At 38.4% G+C, this 22,556-nt stretch overlaps 1 protein-coding gene across 2 annotated transcripts in view; it reads right to left on the reverse strand.

Moving 5' to 3' along the window:
• Nucleotides 1-12,789: 12,789 nt before the first annotated feature.
• Nucleotides 12,790-22,556, reverse strand: part of LOC102498884 (DExD/H-box helicase 60) — a 61,002-nt gene continuing 51,235 nt past the window's right edge. Inside the window, exons 20-24 of one of the 2 annotated variants that reach the window (XM_027766789.1) lie at nucleotides 20,658-20,805; nucleotides 19,193-19,335; nucleotides 18,214-18,365; nucleotides 17,639-17,701; nucleotides 12,790-13,574 (exon numbers count right to left, since the gene is read on the reverse strand). In XM_027766789.1, coding sequence (XP_027622590.1) covers nucleotides 13,475-13,574; nucleotides 17,639-17,701; nucleotides 18,214-18,365; nucleotides 19,193-19,335; nucleotides 20,658-20,805 — 606 coding nt within the window. In that variant the 3' untranslated portion in view covers nucleotides 12,790-13,474. The remainder of the gene's footprint in view (nucleotides 13,575-17,638; nucleotides 17,702-18,213; nucleotides 18,366-19,192; nucleotides 19,336-20,657; nucleotides 20,806-22,556) is intronic. The other variant, XM_027766790.1, reaches the window with a different exon arrangement.

The raw sequence follows: 22,556 nt of genomic DNA on the forward strand, positions 1-22,556 counted from the left end.
TCTACAAAAAAAATCAAATAATTAAGGTCTTAGAAACCATGCTTTCTGACAACATGATCACTGATGAAATTTAAGACAAAAATTTTTATATTGGGTAGGCAATTAATAAGACTACTACCAAGGAAGAAAGAAACCTGAAGGGGAAGAAAGAATGAATTAAAATTCTTAAAATTAAATAGCCCTAAAATATTTCTAAAAAATGTGTAGAATATATTTAAAACTATGATTGGAGATATATGTATCACATTAAATACCTGCATAAGGAGTTAGAATGAAAATCAGTAGGCTAAGTATCCAACCTAGCTAGACAAATTAAAAGAGAAGTAAACAAAAAAAAATCGTATTGCCTGCTGTTAGCAACCTACTACAAGGTTAGTGGTAACCTTACAGCTCTGAAAGCCAGAAGTCCAAAGTACGGCTCACAGGGCTAGAATCAAATTGTTGGCACTTTGGGATAATCTATTTCCTATGGTAACTGGGTGTGCCAAGGTGGAAAATAACAGGGATTTGAGTCATACAGACCAGAAAAGGACAAGAATTGTGCTAGTGTTTGTCTACTAAATTACCCATTTGTATTGTAAACTTTTAAAACTATATTGTCTTGATACTCTAATACTCAACAAATAGGCTGTGAACACTCTGTCCAAGGAACCAAGTGCAGCTGTGTGTTAAGGTCCGTCCCTGCCACAAGTTCTTATTTCCATCCTCTAACTAGTGACATTTAGGCACACAAATGAAATCTCCTTATACATTTTGCTTGTGTACTACATGTTGACCCCTAATAAAAGCAGTAAGGCCTTTGCCCAAGACCTACCTCTGTCTGTCTGTCTGTCTGTCTCTCTCTCTCTCTCAGCTCCCTTTTCTTGCTTGGTTGATTCCACTCTCTAGGAGTTTATCCCACATGGCCCTGATGGCCTCTCTCTTCCACAACCTATGAATACTCATTTTGAATGCCTTTCTGAGTGTAATTTACAAGGATATATTTGAATGATTCTTATAGACCCTTACCTATAAGGGAGACTTACTCTTCCATTTATAACGTGGTACCACTAAGCTGAAACCTAAATGGCTCTTGATTTCCCTCTTCATATTCCTTATATGAGTCATCAAGAAATACAATTTTCCTTGAATGTGAACCTTCCCCCCCCCCTTTTTTGCAGCTAACTTAATGCAAACCATAGAAATCTCCCATCTCGACTGTCATAGAAGACTCCTTCTCTTCTTGTCCTCTCCAATCTGTTCTCACACAGTGACCAGAAATATCAATGTAATGTAAATGTAAATAAGAGCGCGTACATGTCTTGGACAAAATGTCCTAATGACTTTCTTTACTTCTTCAAATCCACAGCTAAGAAGGCCCTATTATGATGCAACCTTTTTCTTTCTCTCTCTCTATATATAGGTTTGTTGCTATTCTCCTTGTTTACTCCACACAATCATGACAATGTATATTGAATACAAGATTATTCTTTCTTTGTGGCCTTTGAACCTCTACTCTTTTGTCTGAAAATTTCTTCCCCAACCACAAAGATTTGTGTGGTTTATCCCCCATACCTCCAGCCCTTGCCCTATTTGCCAGAGAAACCATTACTATGTAAAGTTATATACTTAGTGCTTACTTGTTGCTATGGTTTTTATGTGTCTACTAAAGTTCATGTATTGGAAACTTAATCCCTAATGCAACAGTGTTGGGAGGTAAAGTCTAATAAGAGTTTAGATCATGAGGGCTCTTCCCTTACACGTAGAATAGTATAATTATCAAGAGTGGGCTTGTTATAAAAGTGAGTTTGGCCCCCTTCTGCTCTCTTCTTTCTGTCTCCCACCCCTGGGTGACAAGCAAGAAGGCCCTCACCAGAAGCAAGGATCTTGATCTTGTCTTCCCAGACTCCATAACTGTAACAAGTAAGTCTCTGTTATTTATAAATGACTCATTCTCAAGTAATGTGATAGAGCAACACAAAATGCACTAAGACATCTGTTTATTATCTACCTTCTCCAATAGAACATAAAGTTCTTAAAAGCGAGAACTTCTTTTCCATCACACTCATATGTACCTAGATTCTGGAACAGTATCTAACACATACTACTTACTCAATCCATGTTATGAACAAGAGAATAAACTGGCAATAGAAATGCCATCAACATTGTTTGCTATTTATGGCTACTCTAGGATCCTTATTTTACCTTTCTCCCTCTTAGTGCCAACCATCCCCTCTGCTTTGGTCCAGAGTATTATACCTACCGCTTCTTCTATCAGATAAATAGTTCTACCCAGCTGGTTTCATGTTGAAAAACAGTCAAAGAAGAGTCTCATCACCTCATCCTGAGTCATTTGCTAGTTGTGAAACCACACAGCTCTGACCACAAATGTAGAATTCTGATAAAACGAACAAACGAAACTACCTGTTTCCGTGGTGTAATGTAGAGGTTTCTTCTCAATAAAAAGGGCTGAAAGACTGCTCAAAGCAATGTGTCCAGTATACTTTGGAAACTTTTTTTTTGGGGGGGAGAGGTTTTTGCCATAGGGCGCGTGTGCTCGCCAGACAGACAGAGACATAGAGACAGAAAGCGAGAAATCACCCCCCAGGAGGGATGGTCACGCTGCAATCCCTTCTCATCCATTCTCCTCTCGGGATCTTGCGCACGCACGCACACGCGCCCGGCATGAGTTCTAAGCCACCGGGACCGGGACGCGAACCACGGTCGACTACGTGGGAGTCCAGTGACATAGCCATTATGCTAACTGCTGGTTCCCAACTTTGGAAACTTTTTAATGATTAACTTGCACTAAAAGAGATGAATATGATGTATTTGGTTTTATGTAATTATTTTCTTTAAAGAGTTATTTATTTAATTTCATATATTAGTAGTAGTAGTAGTAGTATTTAATTTTGATATAAAGCATGTTAACTCACCAGAGACAGGGTAGGAGGGAAGATAGAAAGTGAGAAAGCAAGCTGCTAGGTCCGAGACTTGAACCATAGTCAGCCACATTGGAGTCCAGTGCCTTAACCACCATACTACTTGCAGGCCCCAGTTTTATGTAATTCTTTGTATTATTAAAATGTCATAGTTTGAAGCCAGGTGTAGAGGTTGAAGCCACAGTGTGAGGTTGAGAATTCCAGTGCTGGAGTACAGACTGAAAAAATGCAAGTTGACTACCCCTTGTTTGAAATGCTTAAGCCAGAACTGTTTTGAATTTGTTTTTGGTTTTTTTTTCAGATTTTGAAATATTTGCATATACATAGTGAGATGTCTCATGGATGGGATTTTAGTCTAAACAGAAAATTGATTTGTTTCACATACACTTACCATACATAGCCTGGAGGTAGCTTCATACAATATTTTTAATAATTTTGTTCATAAAATGAATTTTGAGCCTGTATTTTGACTGTGACCCATTACATGAGGTCAGATTGGAATTATGGATTTTGAGCATTTTAGATTTTGGACTTCCCAAGCAGAGTTGCTCAACCTGTAAATTAAGGCCTTCTTGCCATAATGTGAGGTTACCAAAGAAGAGTCTTATTCCACTATCAAGCACTTTTTGAGCCTGTAAAAATCCACCAACACCAGCATATATGCTCTGTATACCATTCAGCATGCTCCATCAATGTCAAATGTACAAAAAGTTAGTCATATTTATTTCATACACAAACACAAATGTATTAACTATTCAAAGAGATAAATCAATGCTTATTAAGAAAATGATATTAAGTCATTGTAATGTGTCAAAATCAAAGAAGTATTTTATCTTCTAATACTGAGAGTCTAAGCATGTTTCAAATACATGGTTTTCATGATAATCATACGTTTTCATATCAAAGCTTCTTTCACCAAATTCTCAAATACAGAACTCCTGAACATTTCTATACTTGTGAGTACTTGTGCAAATTCTTTTAAATATCCTATTCTTTTGGACTTGCAATTTTTATCTGGGGCAAATTAAATGTATATGTATTATTTAGAACTAATTGTGGACCCTTGGCTACTCCTCAAAAGATCAAAACTGGTTTAATGTGCACAGTAAGAAATTTATAGTATTGGTTTCAGCATCAGGAACAATGAAAGGATTGAGCGAAATCAAAGGGCAATGACCTGCTATTTTTGACAGGTCAGGCTCCTTTTCCTTGACTCCAGAGTGACTATGTGCAATCTATGTGTTACTGAAAAACTAGACTTAGTTTCATACTCACATATACATAACTAGTTAGAGCTAATTTGGGTTAACATTACATTGATAATGCCACTTCCTTTCATAAACACTCAACCTCGTAGGGAAGTTGATCTTTTGTGATTCCATAAAGATGACAGAGTGGGCTTTATTTAACAGGAAGATATAAATAGGATCACAAAGGGATGTGGAGAAAAGCGGGATTTAGATTTCAGAAAATTCTCACAAAAATGTCCTTGCCTACTTGCTCTAAGACTTCTTGAACTAGGCACAAATTACTATTAAGATCATAACATCAAGTAAAAAAGATAAAGCTTCCCTTAATCCAGATACTGATTCACACAAAAACCATAGAATAAAACTTCTCCCCACATTTCTTTTTTTTTTTTTTTCCTCTCTTTTTTTTTTTTTTCAAGAGTTGGAGGGGAATTATTGTGTTGTTTTTGATGGAGATGTATGTCCTAGTTTTTCCAACTTGAGGCTCTTGTGTGACTTCTACGAACCGCGGTCGACTACTTGGGAGTCCAGCGACATAGCCATTACGCTAACTGCTGGTTCCTCCTCCCCACATTTCTAAACCATCTTTCTTTCAATAGAAATTCAATTAATGGAAACTTTCAGTTCCAGCCAAGATAAAGAAGCTCCTTTATTTCAAGGTATTCTTTCTACTTTCTAACAACTAAAGAAAATTTGGGAAAAAAAAAAAAAAGCATAGAAAGTCTCATAAAGGTGAGAAAACAAAAGAGAGCTACCCAGGAACTTCAGGACAAGGAATTTCATGGCAAGGAGTCCTTTGAATTTCCTTATCGACTCCCACATACCCTACTACTCAGTGACCAACCTCATGATCTAGTGGTTGAGGGAGCTAAATCTCATATGCTGACTGCGGTTCAAATTCCAGTCCCAGTTAGTTAAAACATACTGGGCACATGTCTGTGCATGCCCTAAATTCCAATAGGATTGAGAAATAGCAGAGAAAAGACTGAAACATGATCATGTCCCATTAAGGGGTGTTTTCTGCTCTCTCTCTCTGATTCACTGTTTCTCTGTGTCTCTGGTGAAAGTAGGCACCCTCTGGCAATGAAAAAAAGGAAGGAAGGAAAGGAGAGAAGAGGGAAGGGAGAAATGGAAAGAAAGAATCCAATCAGAAGTACCAGATAAAAATAGCTCCAAGAAAAGACTACTCCTTCCCAGCCAAAGAATCTGTAAAAGAATGATCTAACAGCAGAAAAAAATCTTTCTGGCAATATCCATTCTATTCCTTTCAAACCCCAATGGGAAAAAAATAAGCGACTCTCACTCAAGGTTCAGAAGAGCAGAGTAGGAAGCTGACCTTCTACCCTATGCTCCTGACCCAATGACGCAGACAATGGCACTCTGATTCCTCTGCCTGGTGATGTTGGCAGGCCTGAGCAGGTAGTTAAACTTCCATTCTTTGCCTGAAATAAGCAGGTTTTGCTTGTATGCCCACAGAGTAAAGCCTCTAACCCCAACTGGCAGCCATGAAACCTGACAAAGCAGTGTGAGGTGGGGCTGATGACCATGTGCTTCATCAATCTATTTTCCCTTTTGATTAATATTATAGCAGGTCTGATATCCACTAACATACACACACACACACACACACACACACACACACACACACACACAAGCAAAAGACCCTATAATCTTTAGAAAAAGTTCTTTATCCTTTTTCTTGCCTCTTTTTTAAAAAAGAGATTGATTTTTAGATATTTACTTCCCTTCTTAGGCTTTGTTAGAAAGAAAAGAGGTTTTAAGCAAACTTGAATATCCTTAGGAAGCAGAGGAATCCTACAGACCTAAGAATGGTGTACATTTTAACCCTATAATTGCAGGTTTCCAATGATTACAGGGTTTTTTTTTGTAATTAGCATAAAGGCTGGAAAGTTCAAAAGAATAAATTATAATATAGTTAGTAAGCTGGTTTATCATGGCATGCCCTAGAATTTTAGAGTTTTATTTACTTAGCTATTTTTATACTGAGTTTTCCTGTTCCCAGCTTATACTGGGGACAAATATTACAAAGGATAATGAACTTCCCTCCTTATTTTACCCATTTGAGGGGCAAATAGTCCCAGTGAGAGAGGATGTACCCCAGCATGGAAATAGAAAGTATTTTCATCTCCTTGCCTGTTACTGGGAAGTTTTATAGAAAGGGTCAAAATCTCTCCTAGAGCTCATCATCCTAGTGTTGGGAGATTTGATAGGCCTGAGGATCAATTTAGCAATTTTATAGAGATGGAGAATTATCTTTTAAGACAAACAAAAAAAATTCTGAACATATGGAACTTTAGATTATTTACCCTTGTTGTCTACAAAAAGCAACCTAGTTACAGTTTTAAGGGTCTGAGAATCAAATGAGTTGTAGTGGCTCAGGATCATTACAAAGGAGTACTGGGAGATGAGCACATACCCATGTGAAGACAAGAAAAGAGGACTGAGAGGTGTCCCTGTCATTTCTTCTCTAAAATATTCTGAAATATTTTCCAATCTGACAGGTGTGCCTTTTTTTGGATTAGTCTTTCAGGGAGTTAGACTAACCTATCTCACCAGGGACCAAGTGTCCCATCTGCAGGGTTTATTAGGCTTACCTGTGTATGGATGGCCTTCTCCTGCCTGACCTTGTCTCCCCTTAGAAACTTTGGAAGTACATATAATCCTCAAATTTACTATATGACTTTAGGCTTCCAATGAGGTGGATTTTCTCCCCAGTTTCATAAAGGAAGTAAATTGGAGCCTTATATGGTTTAGGTTTACATTTCCTATTCAAGCAAAAGCTGGAGCCCTTCCATCTGCCTCAAAATGCCTCATCTTGCCCTATTTCGTATAGTTTAGCTACATGCAGTTCAATGGTGGAGAACTCACTTTATGAGACTCCAAGAGCCTGACAGCATGAATGAGTATGTCTGCATGGTGGGTTGTCAAATCCAGAGTCCATTGGTTACACAAGACAGGCATCAGGTGTAGGAACTTTAGATTTTCTAATTAATATTACTTCAGGTTCTGGGGGCACCAGGACAGGAGAGTCAAGAAAGGGTTCCAGGAGACCTCAAAGGAAGTCCTAAAGATCCTAGCTTCCCAGTAGTAAAGGGTATCTTTCAATACATATCTTACACATAAGGCTTAAAGTAAGAGGGGAGAAGTTTCTAGATGTTTGGAGGAGAATCAAGGTACTCAGAAACATATCGCCTGTTTACGCTGATGGCTCTCTAGGTTGAGGGGATTATGTTGCTCCTGAATATGAGAAGAGAAACTAAAAAGGTGATCCTCCCTAGTTAATTCATGAGAACATTCAACTAATACTTGTTGGTAAAGAGACCAGGGTTTTGTTAAAAGGTATTTTGTCCAGGGACAAAGGAAATCCTGTCTTCCATCTCTCAAGACCCTACAGATCTTGCAAGGAGACAGTCAAAAGGGATAGAGGAGACTCTTTCTCTGAATGTCCTCAAGTGTCTGAAAGGGGAGGCTTAGCAGGATAGAGAGGAGGGGAGACATTCTGTATATCCTGGAAAAGGAAAGAAGAGAATGGTCTCACTCTCTTTAATGCTCCTGGCAAGTGCATTGAAATGCCCTGTTCCTGGGTCATAGTCATAGAAACTGAGGGTGTCTAGGGCAGTAACACTCTCTTGCCAGTGGATGAGAAAGAGCTTGAAGGAAGGAAAGAGAGGAACCTGTTTTGACACCCAAATGGGTTGTCAGGGATGGCCTCAGATTCTTAGGACCTTCAGGATGCACCAGAGTAGCCCTGGTTAGGCACCATCAGTTGTCCCAAGAACGTTCACCCTTGTTTGGAATTATTAAGATTCTATAAAGCAAATCAAGTCATGAGCTGCTTGGCATTTCCACTGGTAGTAATGGGCATTCCTTGGCAAGCCTTTACTCTGAGTCTTTAGACTAATTGCTCTTAACTGGCTGACAGATGCTTGGTGTTTGCATTTGATAGAGTCCATTGTAGGGACAAGAATCTCCCCAAAAAGGTAGAGTCCACTTATTTTCCCCTCTGGTGAGAAGCATAACCTTCAAAATATGTTGCAGCAATTCTGAGTTTGCCAAGTTCATGCGTCTTGATCATGAAGAATTAGAAGCATTGACAAATGGAGAGAAAATAAAGAATTTGTTGAAAGAGGAAAGCTCTTGACAGGAAGAGTTCCCAAAAGTGGGTAGCTGACATAAGACTTGAGTCTGGGGGTTATCTCCTAGCTAAGAGCAACTAGTGTGTGTATTCCCCTCTCTCCAGGGGACACATGCCAGGTGGGTCATGAGACCTATTTTCAAATGGGCCTTTGGTCATGAGACCCTAAACAATGATGAATTGTTACTCAGTTCTTTGTTTAAAAGCTTTGGGGAGACAGGCAATTATCTTGTTCTCAGAATGAGGTGGGTGGTGTGACCTGGAAAAAGCCATAATTGCTATAATTGCTTCTGTAAGTAAGTTGCGCAGCAATTAGTTCCTTGTGTGAGCAAGCTGTGAGCAATTTCTAGTGAATGAATTCTGGTGAAAACTTGATGGTGGTGACTCCACCTTGTGGGCCTGCACCCTAACTATATGTGTGTTGTCTATTGGCTGCATCAGCATGGACGTTAAAAAAAAATGTGTAACATTTTCAATGAACTAAAATCTTTAAAGACTGCCAATTAGAAGTTATTTCTTTATTCTTTAGAAATGAATAGAAGGGGCCAGCAGATGGCATATTGGTTAAGACAATGGACTCCCATAGGACCTACTGTGGTTCAAGTCCTGGACTTGAATCTGAATAATGGATTGTATTTGTGAGGGTGAAATAAAAGCTTCCCTCCACCTTCAGAAGGCTTCCTGAAAGGAATTAACAATAGAAAGATTAATAGAAGAAAAAGTCATACATTTATTAACATGCATGAGAGTAGGGGTGGATCACAGTATTGGGGAAAATCACAAGAGTATGATTTCCCAACTCAGTGAGATCCAAATGCTTATTACCCTTCTTCATAGAGGGAGTGAGAGATAGGGAAGGGAAGAGGAATGTAGGTGGGGTAGTAAATTTTGTCAGGGAAGATGAAAGGACAAGCAGACAGACATTATCTTGTAAATGATTTTTTTCCTTTGGAATTTTAGTGAGCCTAGGAGAACAAAAATATCTTGTGACAAAGTCTATTGAGGTGTGACTACATTCTTTGAAGTGTGGTTAAGTTCTTAAATATTCTATCTGGAACAGAGAAAAGGATTTCAGGAGGGGGTAGAAGGTGGTTCTATGTATTCTCTGGTGGTCCATGTGTAGGTAGCTAAAGGAATTTCAGAAAAAGATTTATACCCTGAGCTAGGAAAGAGGGAAACAGAAGAGGTCAGAATGTCTTGGATTCTGTGGCTCTTCTTCTTCTTCTTTCTTCTTTCTTCTTCTTTTTTAAAAGAGATTTTTGCTATAGGGCACATGCGCTCACTGGAGAGTCAGAGAGTCAGAAAACGAGTAATCACTGTCCAGCGGGGATGGCTACACAGCAATCCCTTCCCCTCTATTCTTCTTTCAGGATTTTGGGCACACATGCACATGCACACACACCCAGCATGAGTTTTAATCTGCTGGGATTAGAGCTCAAATCGTAGTCAACAATGTGGAAGTCCAGCAACCTAAGCATTATGCCATCTGCTGGTCCCGATTCTGAAGCATCTTCTAGGTCTTTTTTTTTTTTTTTTCCATGCCTATGTGTCATACTTTTTGAACATTGTTTTCTGAGCCCCAACATTTTAATATCCATTTCCTGGTTCTGAGACTATACTACATTTATAATTATGCAAGATGTCACAGAGGTAGGAGACAGGTACACTGAAATATAGTTAGAGTATAGGCCCAAAATGGAAATGCAAAATGGCTAAGCTTTAAGATGGACACACACAGCTCAGCAGAGCTCAGCTCTCACTGAACTGCTGGCTCACAAGAAATTCCTTGCAGTGGTGACTCAGTGATTAACCTATGCAGCACGACCTAAAGTAATCACAGCATTTTTTACTTTTTTCAGGTTCCACTACATCCTAGAACCTACAAATGGCTTTTAGGACTCAAAGCTGTCAAACAAATACTTATGTAAACATTGACCACGGGATGATGGTCTCAAAAACCTGAAGCTTTCAGACAAAGATTTGAACAATCATTTTTCTAAGGAAATAACCTTATTAGCATGTAACCCCACAAGAAAAAGCATGAACAAGTTCATCCTAACTAGGATGAAAAAAATCCTAGACCTGGGACCTGTAGATGGCATAATAGTTACATTGCTGATTACCACGTAGTCAACCAGGGTTCGAGTCCCAGACCTGGTGGCTTAAATCATGCTGGGCACATGTGCTTGTGTGACAAAAATTCTAAGAGGAGAAGGGATTGTGGCATGGTCATTACCCCTGGGGGTGATTTCTCACTTTATGTCTCTGGCTAGTGCACGTGCCCTATTGCAAAAATTTCTCTCTTAAAAATAAATAAATAACCCTAGACCCAAGCCCAAATCAGCTACCTAGTTTTTGAGACTCCCTCCCTGCCTGGGAGCTTATCCTCTCTCTCTCAGTAAACTTCACTTTCCTATTCCCTTTTTCCATGTTCTAATTCTTTGAGAGTGTAAGACAAATAATCGGGTTCGCTGCTGTTCCTGCATTGGGTACTGGACCTGATCACCCCAACATCACATCACACATCATTACCATTTAGGAAATTGGAAAAAGGTGTACAGAATCTCTCTGCAGTATTTCTTGTAACTACCTATACATCTACAATTACCAAAAAAGTATTTTAATAGCTGACTATGTTACAGGCTCAATGCTATTATGTTTTTTCTCTCTTCAAAAAGGATGGGAAAAATCGTGGCCATAATAATTATTTTCCAGTAAATCTCACCAGGATTTCTGCATATGTTCCTCAGAAGGAAAAATTCTACATTATTACCACAGATGGGCCTTAAAATGCTTTCAGAGTTCTTACGTAAATTTGCGCTTCATAAACTTGTCCAGATTACTCTTTAAAGCTGTTACTAAAAATCAAAAAGGAGGGACCAGCAGTTGGCATAATGGCTATGTTGTTGGACTTGCATGTAGTTGACGACTGTTTGAGTCCCAGACCCAGTGGCTTAAACTCACACTGGGCGTGTGCCCAGAATCCCAAGAGGAGAACGGACAAAAAGGGATTGCAGCGTGGCCATCCCACTGGGGGATGATTTCTCGCTTTCTGTCTCTCTGTCTTTCTGGCGAGTACATGCACCCTATAGCAAAAAGCCTCTCCAAAATAAATAAATATATAAATAAATACAGAAGCTACATACTGACCACAAGGAGGTTAGGCATAAGTGTCATCTTTTTTTTTTTTTTTTTTTGAGAGATTTGTGCTATAGGGCATGTGAGACAGACAGAAAGCAAGAAATTACCCTCTTGGGGAATGGCCGTGCCACAAGCTCTTCTCCTCGATTGTCCTCTCAGGACTTTGGGTACACACACATGTGCCTGGTGTCAGTTTCAATCCAGTGGGTCCGGGACTTGAACTGTGGCTGACCATGAGGGAGTCCAGTCACATAATCATTATGTCATCTGCTGGTCCAAGTCTCATCTTTCAAGAGGAGTTCAGATTGCAAGAAATAATCTTATTCTCCTCCTAAAAACTAGAAAGTCAGATTACCTCAATTGTGTATTTAAAACATACACACACACACACACACACACACACACACACCTTCCATTCCTTAATCAGACTCTTTAGTTGCAAGGGAGACATGGAAACTAATGTGGCAATATATTACTGTGTGTCATTGTTTTGAGTAGTGATTAAGAGGCAGTAAACCACTTTAGTTTCTGAAGTGTTTTGGTGTTTAGAATGTGTGGCATTTATTGTAGAGAATAAAAATGGAGGTTAACCCAAAGAAGTAAAAACCCTTAATATGGCATATGAAATAATGAACTACTTCCAAGGATCAGAGTATTCTCTTTCCATGCAGAATGAATCACAGGTATTTGTAAGCTAAAATAATCTATTTATAAATAATGTCATACAAAAGATCATCTTTCAGTAAGACATCTGGATGGTAGGAGAGAGCAAAGCTTTTGTTCTGAGGATAAAATGGTCTAGGTGCAAGTTTAGAGTCCAAAACTGCGGCCTAAGACTAAGGCTGGGTAAAGGGGATTATTATATACCAACAATTATATATAATGCATAGGTTTTTGCAAATGCATTGGTTGATGCATAGATCTGACATACTGAGACCAGTGGTAATTAGATTATATCTATTTTATTACTGTGTAATTTTCCAGTCACATAGATACATTAAAGCAAATTACCAGCTACATATTTCATTTTAAAACATCACAGAATTTATACCAAAACTCATATATATATATATGTATATGTATATATGGTTTTTGGTATAGGGTGTGTGTGCTCACCAGAAAGACAGAGAGAGAGACAGAGAGATAGAGAGATAGAAAGCAAGAAATCACCCCCCAAGGGGGATGGCCATGCCACAACAATCCCTTCTCCTCCATTCTCCTCTTGGGATCTTGGGCACACACGCACACATGCCCAGTGTGAGTTTAAGCCACCGGGTCCAGGACTCAAACCATGGTCGAATACATGGGAGTCCAATGACATAGCCATTATGCCAACTGCCGGTCCCACTCATTTATATTTTCAAAAATTAATATAAGCAGAAAATGATCTAACAATGGCAATGTCAGTGGTAAAATCTTGGACTGAACTAATATACAGTGTATTTATGCTGGGAAAATCCATATTGTATGTTGTAAAAATGTACAGTGAAAGAATGTAAATAAGTAAATAAGAGAAAACACTTTTTTAAAAAAGAAAATAATTTAAGTTTATTAGAAGTCCCTATTTCAATAATCATATTTCTGAGTCATATACTCTCATGTTCATTGGAGAGGATATAATTCACCTTTAAGATGTTATATTTTTTTCTAGACTTAATAAACTATTTACAAATCTTGATAATCAGAAAGAAAATACTAAGAATGCAACATTTGCTTCACCAAGTAGAAAGTGTCCTTCTGTCACAAACAAAATTCTTGCACTTCCTAGGTCAATCTTTAAACAACTTTAGATGTAAGAGGCTGGGATTCACATACACGGCACTAAATAGTCCAAGGGTACTCTTGATAGAACACGGGAGATGTTACTACAATTTTGCTTGACTCCGACGTGCTTGTTTACTCCACTTCATCATACATGTACTCATTCAAAAAAAACATGAAAATAAAAAATATTACTCATAAAATTCCTATGGCATGTCTTCAGTGGTTTACAGAGATTTTTGGTTTTAAACATTTTCAAATTTTTCACGAAAGTTTTGACTCAGTTGTTCAAATGCTAAGACAACATTGTCATCTTCATTTTCACATAGTTCACGTAAGGAAACACTGCAAGTTGGAAAAAATGTACAAATAGCACCATTTTAGTGAGATTGAATGTTATAAGGAGGGCTTTCCCAGGGTAGTCACAAGTAAGTAAATTCTGTAGATAAAATATCATCTATAGAGAAAAGGAATGATGATTAGAAACATAGTTATTTCAAAACACCTAGTACCAAAAAGTAGTTAAGGTAACAAGATGACTCCCATGAAGTTTCTCTTCATGTCTTTTACCAAGAGGATTTGAAAGGTTATTAAATTCCGAGATCATCAAATGGTGAAATGGTTACATCGCCAGACTCTAATGTAGTTAACCATGGCTCATGGCCCACACTCAGCGACTTAAAACTCACACCAGGCATGTGTGTGTGCATTGCCAAACTCAAGAGGAAAATGGAGGAGAAAGGATTGCAGTGTGGCCATCACCCCTGGGGGTGGGGGGGTGATTTCTTGCTTTCTGTCTCTTGGTTTCTCTTTGACTCTCTGGTGAATGCATTAGCCCTATAGCAAAAATCTCTTAAAAAAAGAAAAGAAAAGAAAAAAAGAAAGGCTATCAAATTCTATGTGTTGGGTCATCAGGAAAGTCTTGACACATTTTCACACAGAAAAGTACATCAGGACTTTCCCAACCTAATAACTTGCTCCTTAGTCTCTTCAAGAGCACTATACATATTTCTTTTCTCCAGATATCTTGTATAGTCATTTTATACATTTTCTTGTTTTGTTTAAAAAACAGGCTCTCACCATGCTATGACCCTTCTGCCTCAGCCTCCCCAAATTGCTGGGATTACAGATGCACATCACCATGCCTGGCCTTTAGGCTTATTTGAAATTGAACCCAGGCCTCTTATGTGTTCCCAGACTGCAGAGCACAGAATCTGAGCAGCGCTAAAATGGCTCTATTACGTGTGTGTGTGTGTGTGTGTGTGTGTGTGTGTGTGTGTCTGTGTCCAATATAAACTGAAACCCAGAGACAACTACGTTTAGAAAAAGAAAAATATTTTTTCCCTTTCCCTAAATGTGTGAGAAAATAAAGGAAACAAGATACAGTGAACAAAATAACGGTGCAATAAAGATATCCAAGTCCTGATTCCCAGAAAATTATGAATATATGAGGTTTATAAGGGATAGAGGAATTACAACTGCAGATAGAATTCAAGTAGCTAATCAGTTGGCCTTGAAAAAGCCAAGTTATCCTTGGGAACCAGCAGTTAGCATAATGGCTATGTCGCTGGACTCCCATGTAGATGACTGTGGTTCGCGTCCCGGACCCGGTGACTTAAAACTCACGCTGGGCACATGTGCGTGCGTGCCCAAGATCCTGAGAGGAGAATGGAGGAGAAGTGATTGCGGCGTGGCCATCCCCCCTGGGGGGGGGTGATTTCTCGCTTTCTGTCTCTATGTCTCTCTCTGTCCGGCGAGCGCACACACCCTACAGCGAAAAAAACCTCTCCAAAAAAAAAAGCCAAGTTATCCTGGATTATCTGGGCAGGCTCTGTATCATCCTTGTAAGTGGAAGAGGGAGACAGATGAGCGTTCATGTTCAGAGTGATACAACGTCAGACTCCACTGACCAGTGCTGGCTTTGAAGATGGAACGGAACCACAAGCCAAAAAACTCCAGCAACTTCCGAAAGTCGGAAAAGGCAATAAAACAGTCCTTTCCAGGCTCTGAAGATGGATGCAACCCCTTGATTTTTAGCCCAATTAAACATTTTTTTTTTACTTCTGACCTCCAGAATGATAAGATATTAAATTTATGTTGCTTTAAATCACAAAGTTTGTGGTAATTTGTTACAGCAGCATGGAGAAACTTAGGTACAGGGGAAAGGAAATGAAATGCAAGAATGAACAGTGCCACTGGACTTATTAAGGACTGAAAACAATTGAAATTTGACATTTCATCAGCCTTTTTAATTTGCATTTAGCTCGCTTCTACTAGAGTTCCATTTTTTCCCCTAGTGTCTCTACTGACCTATTACAACAAAGGATCAGATGAGGCTCTACAATTCCCCCCGGAGATACAGACCTATAATTAGGAATGGAAATTTACTCCTGAAAGATATACACAGATGTCATGTGATGCGTATAAATTTTAATTCACTACTTTGGGTTTTCATTATCAAATGTTATCCTTACCCTATGTAGTTTTACTGAAATAGAAACTTTGGTAATTCTTACCAGCTGCATCAAATTTACTACCAATTCTTTGAATTCTACCTCATAAATGTTTTTTCTGACTGCTCTTCTGTATCATTATTTCTGTTTCCATAACTCAGACCTTCACTCATTCTCACCTTCAAGACTATTACAGCCTTTAGTCAGCCCTATGCTTTATCTTTAGGCCACTATAGCTCTTACCATGTTTTTAATGTATACAAGTCTGTTTCTTTCCCCATACTATCAGTGGTTTGTTTTTGTTTTAATTTGCTTTTTTTAAGCAGGGATAGACTTAATGATTCTTTCTATCTCAAATGCTTGGAAGAAAGGACCAAACTAAATAATACCACAGTATTTATTAGATGAATACATAAATGAAGCTTTTGGGAGAGCTTCAATGTCACTGGAGTTTCTTGGGCTGCTCTGGAGATTATAACTTGGGTTACTTCAGCCAAAGAATATGCAGATATTCTAGAGCTATGCCATGTGGACAAAGAAATACCCTATGCTCTAGCATCCCAAAAGTTTCATTATATGTATGAAAAGTCTAAACTGGCCCAATTTAGCTCAAATGAAAGAAATTTTAAGAAATGACCTAATTACCAAGAACCTAATTACAAAAGGATTGGTGGCATATTAAATAAATAAAATAAGTGATAAGGCAAAAGAGCACCTATAAAGTATTGAGGTGCATACAGACTGGAGGCATTAAGAAGATGAACATTAAACTAGGCCACCTTAGATGGCCAGTGAAGCCTAAGGAAGGGTTGTTGCATAATGTTTGGTTTTGCTCGGATCCCTAGTGAACTCTTAAAGATAAAAACAGGAAGCCAATATGAGAGATCAGTGAGATGAAACCTGGAGTAAACACTGGATGAGCAGGAGATTCAGGAGTATGTAAGTGGGTATTAACCAGGAGTCTGATGAAGCCTGTGGAGCCCTCCAAAGATAATCAATCTGACACATACTGCTTGTGGCAATTGAAAATACTGGGGTCTCTGGGGTCAATGAAGCTTTGGAATATTGCTGCCTGTTGGTGCTGAGACTAATGAGGAAGGAACTTAATTTCAAATGGTCTTTGGAATTAATTCTGTTATAGAAACAATGCAACAGGGTGTGGAAGAGAAGTTCTGCAGAGCCTTTGGTGAATTAAAAGATATAGCAGGCTGGGCCAGCAGATGGCACAGAGGTTAAGGCAGCCAGATCCCACATGGCTGACTTTGTGGATCAAGTCCTAGACCCAGTGGCTTGAAAAACACACCAGACGTGTTTGTGTGTGTGTGTGTGTGTGTGTGTGTGTGTGTGTGTGCGCGTGTGTGCCCAAAATCCTCAGAGGACATTGGAAGAGAAAGGACTATGAAATGGTCATTCCCCCTTGGGGGTTATTTCTCACTTCTCTCTCTTTCTCATTCTCTCTCTCTCTCTCTCTCTCTTCTCCCAGTGGGCACATATGTCCTGCAGCAAAAACTAAAAATCTAAAATAAAATAAAAAGTGTAATATGTCAAGCCAACTACCTAGTGTAGTAGTAATGCACTGCTCAAAAGAAGCCAAATCTGAGATGGTGACTGCAGTTTGAATCCCCAGTCCAGTTGGCCTGAAACACACCAGGCACATGTGAGTGTCCAAGTTCTCATGGATTAGAGGACTGAAAGAAGGGAATTGTGGTATGAGCAGACCCTATAGAGGGTGCTCAGAGTGCTCATCTCTTTCTCTCTCTCTTTCTCTGTCTCTTTCACACATACATATACTCTACCATGAATATACTCTACATGAAGAAATAAACAAATAAATAATTTTTAAAAGAGGCTCAATAGTAACTTCAATTACTTGACTCATACTAAGAGCTCAACATTTTTCAAACTACAATGTAATCATCAAAAAATCTGGAATCAAGATTTAAATATGTAACGCACCTGATAGATTGAATGGTGAGTAAAAAATCTTTCAACAACTGATAAGCATCTCCTTCATTCATCCTAAACAAAGAAAAAATTGAAAATTAATGCTACAAAAAATTGAAGAATTTCTTACATTATATATAAATGCTGTTTTGTCAATATAGGTTACCTTTGTTTGGCAAGGCATATTTCCAAGAATTCTTTCTTTCATAGACTATCAGATGGTAATATATTTTTTTTGAGAGGACATTTATGAGACAAAGAAATGGGTCATTTCTGTTGAAGATAACGTGAAGAGTATCCCCAACTGGACTGGGGAGAAATGTATTCATGTTGGAATATTCACTTTACAAGCTAAGTGACAAATATGATTGATTGTTTAAAAAAATTGAAATAAAAAATATTTCTCATTTGCACTCTTTCTGTCTCTTTCCAGTGAGTGCACATGCCAAGTGGCAAACATTAAAAAGAAAAACAAAATTTAAAACAACCAAAAAAAGTTTTTCTTAAAATTCATTATTCATGACATATAATGAGATAAAAAGAAATAGTGAGAAAGAGAGGAGGAGAGAGGTAAACAGAGAACATACCCGTTGTCCTGAGATAATCCTTTCAAAGAACCATGTTTGTAGAAATCAAGTGCATAAGCATTGAGTGGCATTCCTCTTCCTTGGCTATCAAATTTCTGTGGCCACAGCACTGGAGCTTGAGTGTGGTTGATACTAATTGTGCGCAGAGTGACCTGAAGAAATACAATTCTTAATTTGTTATTTATATATACAGAAAGTTTGTAATTTCTTAATTTACACCTGCAGTTACTTTTTTGTTTTTGTTTTTGTTTTTTGGAGAGGTTTTGGCTAGAGGGCACGTGTGCTCACCAGAAAAACAGAGAAAGACAAAGAGACAGAAAACGAGGAATCACCCCCCAGGGGGGATGGCCATGCCACACTCTCTTCTCCATTCTTCTCTCGGGATCTTAGGCACACACGCACATGCGCCCAATGTGAGTTTAAGCCACCAGGTCTGGGACTCAAACGCGGTCGACTACATGGAAGTCCAGGGACGGCCATTAGGCTCTCTGCTGATACCCTTCCAGTTAGTTTTAAAAAACGTTTTTAAAGTACACTCATGGTGAAAGAGGAGGGTGTCTTTTACATACACACTGTGGTGGTACCATCTCTTATGATATGTATTTTACAGTGTAATGATCCTCGTTGGATAAAAAAATAAATAAATAAAAGGAGTAACTATCTTCTCTTTTTGTATTCCTTAGAAGAGTGCTATAGATTGAATATTTGCATTCCTTTCCCCAAATGTTCACATTTTGATTCCTTCCCCAACCTGAGAGCCAAAAAGGATCAGTATGTTTCATGGTGACTCCTGATCCAAACCTTGATCAGTCATGTGACTTCCAGAACTGCAGAACAGTACTTTACTAACTGCTTCTCAGCAATTGTGCCTGGATTCTTTTTTTTCCAATTTCGAAAATTTTAAGTCCTTTCTAGGTTGGCTAGCAGTATAAATCCATCCTTTGAAAATACTGTTAAATAAAGTCTATCTTTCACTTACATGGTTTGGAGTTCCTGGTTGAAGCAAATCATCATCAGAGTTCCCAGAGAGACAAACAAATGGTGAAATGGCTACTCTTCCCTCCTTGCAGCCCATCAAATGAGACACAAGTTGTGAGTCTTCACATTCTTTACCTGTGAATTCTGACCATAATAGATTGGCATAGATTACTATTGAAAAATCAACCTAATTGTCCAACCTTGTGGTTTTGCTCTAGACTGTGTTACTTGGGAGCCATTCAACTTTCCAGGGTCTACATAATAATGAAGACTGAATGGGTTGTCACATAAAGTGGCACAGGGGACATTCAATAAAATTTTGTTTATTAGCACCACTGTTATAAACCTGTGTACTAGGTCTTAGTTGCTTTAATCAACAGGAAATAAAAGACCATTATTTAAACTATGTGCTCTTTTAACAACATATTATTATTATTACTTTGGTACATTTTCCCACAACCCTCAAGCTTAGCATTAGAATCTTTCTAGCCAGAATGTGCAAATACTGATTCTGAGGCCAAATCTGAATCCAGTAGAAAAATATACCCTGCATTTTCAAACGATTAGTAGACATATGAGAAGAAATTGATCTTCCATTCATGCTCTGATAAAGCACCAGATTATACATTCAATTTGGACTGTAATTTGTAATTATTTGGACACAATAGTTAACACACTCCTATCTCACTTCCTCTGTGATGCTCACAGTGCTCCGCTCCTACTGTTTGTATTGGTCATGCTACTTCCTACTTTAACAGGCCCAGGAAGCTTCAAGCTCCACCTCTTAAAGTGTTGCAAGTTGAGGATGTTAGGGTGTAGTGAAGCCAAGCTGTAACTACCCACAACTCAATTCTTCCTTTCTATCTCAGACACTCTTTTCTGTTTATTTTTATTTAGAAGGATTCTATCTACTACATTAGGAAAAATAAAAGTAAACACTACTAACAGTGTTTACCATGTTCCAATCACTGTTTTCAGATATTAACATATATTAGAACAGTCATTAGACAATGTTCCCTTTCTCATGTATCTGTTGAGAAATCTAAGGCATAAACGTGGACTCACTTGCTCAAGATTTCACTGCTAATAAGTAGAAGAGTCAAAGTTCAGACTCAGAGAATCTGTCCAGAGTCTATGCTCATGAGTGCTAAGTATATTTCCTTTCGAGAGAGTGACAGAATTAGTCTCTAGTTTCTCTTCATCTCATAGATGTCCTTACTCCATTTTCCAGGGTCGACCTAACTATGGCCTTTAATTGGGATGGTTTATAAATGAAAGTTCTGTTTCATTCTCCATTGCACATTTAAATCCTAGTAATCACAGTCTCTTTCTCTAGAAAGTGGAAGAGATCCCCTTATTCTAAGGCAGGCTGACCTTTCTGGGGCTCCATTCTTCTGAAGTAAAACATTCTTAGGCAAAATTAGGCATTCTTTAATTTTTCCACACTGGAATTAAAATATACTTACTGATTTTTGACAATGGGAGTTGATGTTCCTGTTTCATATCAGCCAGTTTAGAAACAATTAGTAGAAAAGAGGCAAAGTCCTTTGCAATTCCCATGTTATACTCATGTAAAGCAGCACTGAAATCCTCAGGAAGATCATCAAGGAACACCTAGGGGCCAAATGTTTTTCAGAGAGATCTATAGATCATCCTTGAAAGAACTCTTCAGAAGAAAGGTAAAGACCATAGCAACATAATTCTATAACTATCTATTTATTCGATAATGTCATTATTTCATTCCTTCATAAAATTAAGGCAAGATTCATTTTTGTTTCTACTCGCATTTATAAAAACAAATAACTTACTCTATACTCTTAATTATTTCATTGACCCAACTGACTCAAAACCACTTTTTAAGTAGAACCATGACCTCAAATAACATTAGACTCATAAATATTTCAAAGAATCTAGTGACATGTTTGGAGACCAAGCAATGAGATTAAGCATGTTTGCATTCCCAGAATTAACCTCACTTGGCTGTGATGGTTTTTAAAATTTCTGTGTTCACTTTACCAACATTTTGTTAATTATTTAACATCTATATTAAGGAAAGAGATGTTTCTAATTTTCTTTTTTGTAGTGTCCTTTTCAGGTTTTCACATTAAGGTTAAGTTTTGCTCCTAGGAAGAATAACTATCCCCATGGAGCCAACAGGTGATGTCATAGTTCAGATGCTGGACACCCACATGGCTAAGTGTAGTTCGAGCTCTGGACCTGGTGGTGTGAACCTCATGCTAGGTACATGTATGTGTATGCTTGCCCAAAATTCCAAGAGGAGAAGGGATTGTGGCCTGGCCAAGCCCCTTAGAGGTGGTGATTTCTCACTTTCACTCTCTCTGTCTCTGTCTCTCTCTCTCTCTCTGGCAAGCACATGTGCTCTATGGCAAAAACCTAAAAAATATAAATAAAAAGGAGTAACTATCTTCTGTTTTTGTATTCCTTAGAAGAGTGCTATAGACTGAACATTAGCATTTCTTTCCCCAAATGTTCAATAACAAGTATGTTAAAAATCCTACCCCCCCCAATATGATGATATTAGAAGGTGGGGCATTTAGGAGTGGTGAGGTCATGAGGATGGAGCTTTCATAAATGAGAAAAGTGCTTTTATAAAAGAGACCCTAGTGCACCCTTGCCTCTTCTGCCATACGGAGACACAGCACAAAGATAACCACCCATGAGTCACCAGTGACCTTGATCTAGTACGTCCCAGCATCCAATACTGTGAGAAGTAAATTTCTGTTGTTTACTATCCACCAATTATTGCTAGATTATAGTAGCCCAAACAGACTAAAAGCAAAGGGTTTTTGAAAATTTGGTGTTACTCTTATTTTTTCTTCCTTTTATATGTTTTGTTATTTATTTATTTATTTTGGAGAGGTTTTTGCTATAGGGCACATATGCTCTCCAGAAAGACAGAGAGAGACAGAGAGACAGAGAGACAGAAAGCAAGAAATCACCCCCCAGGGGGATGGCCACACCGCAATCCCTTCTCCTCCATACTCTTCTCAGGATCTTGGGCACGCACACACATGAACCCAACGTGAGTTTAAGCCACCAGGTCTGGGACTCGAACCGCAGTCAACTACATGGGAGTTTAGTTACATAGCCATTACACCAACTGCTGGTCTCTGCTTTTTGTTTGTTTGTTTTTGTTTTTGTTTTTGTTTTCATGAGCTGAACTCAGATTCAGAGACTTCTGTGTTCTTACTTCCCAAAACTTATTTTATTTTCTGGTTTTATCAAAGCCTACTTGTTAATTAAAAATTGTATAATTTAAGGTATAAAACCTGATACTTTGATATGCATATACTTCGGTGCTGTTCTTTAAATGTTTGAAAACATTCACCAGTGAAGCCATTTTA

This window comes from Tupaia chinensis, unplaced genomic scaffold (genome assembly GCF_000334495.1).
Source record: "Tupaia chinensis unplaced genomic scaffold, TupChi_1.0 Scaffold143687_1, whole genome shotgun sequence".
In the NCBI taxonomy this organism is placed as follows: Eukaryota; Metazoa; Chordata; class Mammalia; order Scandentia; family Tupaiidae; genus Tupaia; species Tupaia belangeri.